This window comes from Pundamilia nyererei, unplaced genomic scaffold, assembly GCF_000239375.1.
Source record: "Pundamilia nyererei isolate P.nyererei 1_Seehausen unplaced genomic scaffold, PunNye1.0 scaffold00006, whole genome shotgun sequence".
Lineage (NCBI taxonomy): Eukaryota > Metazoa > Chordata > Actinopteri > Cichliformes > Cichlidae > Pundamilia > Pundamilia nyererei.
The window spans coordinates 3800142-3803155 of NW_005187407.1; the positions used below are offsets into that span (position 1 = coordinate 3800142).

At 41.5% G+C, this 3014-nt stretch overlaps 1 protein-coding gene across 1 annotated transcript in view; it reads left to right on the forward strand.

Moving 5' to 3' along the window:
• The window catches only part of mat2ab (methionine adenosyltransferase 2Ab), a 5076-nt gene extending 2518 nt beyond the window's left edge, over positions 1-2558 (forward strand). Inside the window, exons 8-9 of the mRNA XM_005722132.1 lie at positions 100-233; positions 697-2558. Of these exons, the coding sequence (XP_005722189.1) occupies positions 100-233; positions 697-799 (237 nt within the window). The 3' untranslated portion in view covers positions 800-2558. The remainder of the gene's footprint in view (positions 1-99; positions 234-696) is intronic.
• Positions 2559-3014: the final 456 nt, after the last annotated feature.

Sequence of the window (3014 nt, forward strand, 5' to 3'; positions counted from 1 at the left end):
CCCCCAAAGTCTTTATTTCAGGGAGCAAGGCTGCAGCAGACTCCTGCCTGAAGTTTTCTGTTTTCCTGCTTGATATAACACATCTGTGTGCTGTATTAGGTGTCGTATGCCATTGGAGTTGCCCACCCCCTCTCGATTTCTATCTTCCACTATGGGACATCCCACAAGAGTGAGAGGGAGCTACTTGACATCGTGAAGAAGAACTTTGATCTCCGGCCTGGAGTCATCGTCAGGTAATGTATAGCCTTTGAAGCCACCTCCTCACTGATAGCACAGTTCCTGGAGGATTGCTGTATGTTAGTTTCTCCAATCTGTAGTTTATTATATCCAAATAAACTATATATAGATTATTAATTAGGGGGGGGGGTAATAAACAAATTGCATTAGGTTAAACACCTAAGCTTCAGTGGGGGCAAACAGCTTATTTAGTGGGGGGTCTTGTATTTGGATTATTTAGCTCAGTTAGTGGTTTTATAAATGGGAGGAGTTTGGTTTCTGCAAGCTGCAATGTCCTGTGGTTGGTTAGCAGGGTAAGTGTTGAGTCTTCACGTTCCTCTCTTTACCAGCCAGCCATCTAATTTATTTTTTTCGCTGTCGCCACTCCCCACTGGCTAATTCGAGTATTATGCCTGTGTGTGTGTGCATTTGAGGTCACTGGATGTGACTGCTGCTAAAGAGTCTGATTATGTATTCCAGGGATCTGGATCTGAAGAAACCCTTGTATCAGAGGACCGCAGCCTACGGCCACTTTGGCCGAGACTCCTTCCCTTGGGAGGTCCCCAAAAAACTCAAATACTAAACCTGTTAAGCTTTTACCCCCAGGCTTGTTGGTGTATACTACAGAGAAGCCTCCAAGGTTCCGGGGGTGAAATGCCCTTTTCTCTCATATTGGTACCATTTAACACATTAACCGCTTTCCTCACTCCACCTCCCTTCTTTTGTCTTGTTACTGTTTTTCTGCTGATTGCAGTATCGTGCTGGGTCCCAGGAGGCATGCCTCAGAAACTTGATGTTTTAAAGAACTAGATGAGTTCCATGAACTCATGCACCGTAGTACTTACTGTTCTCCCATGTCTTGAGGTTCCCCCCGCTTCGTATTGTGATGCGCTGAGTAGCGGCGTTCAACCCTCATTTTTGGCATTCCACACTCATCACTATCGTCAGTATCACTGTCATGGCGGTAGTATAATAGGCTTTATGTGATATTCCTCTTAATTTACTGGTGCTACTAATGAGTCTGCATGACCTCTAAAAGAGAAAAATCATTTCAAAGTCCTCTCAAGTGCATATTTGGAGTTGTGTGATCTGGCTGTGTCCCCCTAAAATTGTTAGCTTCTCTCCATTCCTCCTGTTGTCAGCCTGGTACGGTTGTTCCTTGACCCCCAGTGTTCATTTATCCTTTTTGTTAGCTTGTTTTTCCCCTCATCCTTGTGGAGGATGCTAGAATGGCACAATTTAAAATTCAAGGGTTGTTGCTGTTTTCACTATTTTAAAAAAGAAAAAAGCTATGCATTGCAGGCTAAGGGGCAAGCCAAGTCCTAATTATTCAAGCTCTTAAATGAGCATTAGGCCTCAGACACCCCTGCAGACCTTTGCTGTTTTCTGACGTAATACAGAAAAGTCAGAAGCTGCTGTCACTGCTCTGGTCTGCAGAGGTTTTGGTTATACTTGAAGGTTATGGGAAAAATTGAATTGCTTATGCATTGAAATTCAATTTTAAACTAGTCATTAAAAAAAACTAGTTTCACTTGATTATTTTATTTAATTTTTTTTTTGTATGCTTTGAAGTGACCTAAAGACTCCATTTCCCTCAAGTGTATATAGATGGCAGGTGTAGCTACAGAGAAACCTGTTTCATCTTTGTCCTTAGAGGGGTGTGTTCTTTGCCACAGTCTTATTGGCTAGGAATTAAACCTCAACACTATTTATTTGTTCTCTGAAGCTCGGCGTGGATACAGAGAAGCCGAAATTTCAGAAGGCAGCTTTAAACAAACTTGGGTATTAGGTCTTGACTTTCTTGTGACGTGGTCATTTTGGTGTTTGGCTTGAGGCTCCAGAGTGTTGTACAGAAAAGCTTTGGACTGCTTCGGCAAGAAAGTGTCACTGGCTAATTATAAATGACTATTTTACAACCGTTTTTTTATTTTTGGACTGCAGAACTTATTTTTTTAGGCAGGTTAGTTATCAAAAATCCCATTTTTAAAATATCTGGTGCAATTATTTTATTTAATTTTTTTTGGCTCAAGCCTATCCCCGTTACTGTGATGGCAACATTTGGTTGGTGTAGTACAGAGAAACCAGCCTTGTTTACATGTCCATCTCATGTGTGGGATAGAAGTTTTGGTTTTGGTCCCTTTTTTTTTTACTACTCGGAGGTCATCCCGTTGGCTATAGTAAGTGTAAGAGTGCCTTTTCTATTTCCTCTGCTCCCCATTTGCTTTTCTCCCCACCACCAACATGCGTTCAACTTCCAAAGGAACACGTAGCTCATTCTGTATTAAACTTCATGTCTGGACTGGGTAGTTTCCTTCTCTGTAATAAACAACTACACCTCTCAAGTGTCTTTGTGCTATTTTTATTACTTTATTTGGGGATGTAAAAAAAAAAAACAAACAAAAAAAAAACGCAACTGACATTTTAAGAATTGTGATGCAGGTTGACTCAGGCTAGGGGTCCAAAGGTGGTGCTGGAGTCTTGAAAATTCAGATTGCAGTACAATGTGGTTGTGGGTGGGGAGAAACCCTCCAAGATTAATGCTGATCATTAACATTGGTTTGAAAATCTACAAAATTAGAATGGGTTTATAAATAAACTGCAATCCTAATGGCTACATGTAGGTCTCCAGTACACATTACCTCTGTCACTTTGTTTAACTGTTTGGCATTCATCGTCAGGGTCACTGGTAAGGCTAGCATCACTTAACCGGGGGAACTAAAGGGGTTTCAGAGCCACTGGACCAGTTTCAGCCCTGAGCAATGTTCACTGCGGTCTTTTGATTTGTTACTAGCAGCTGT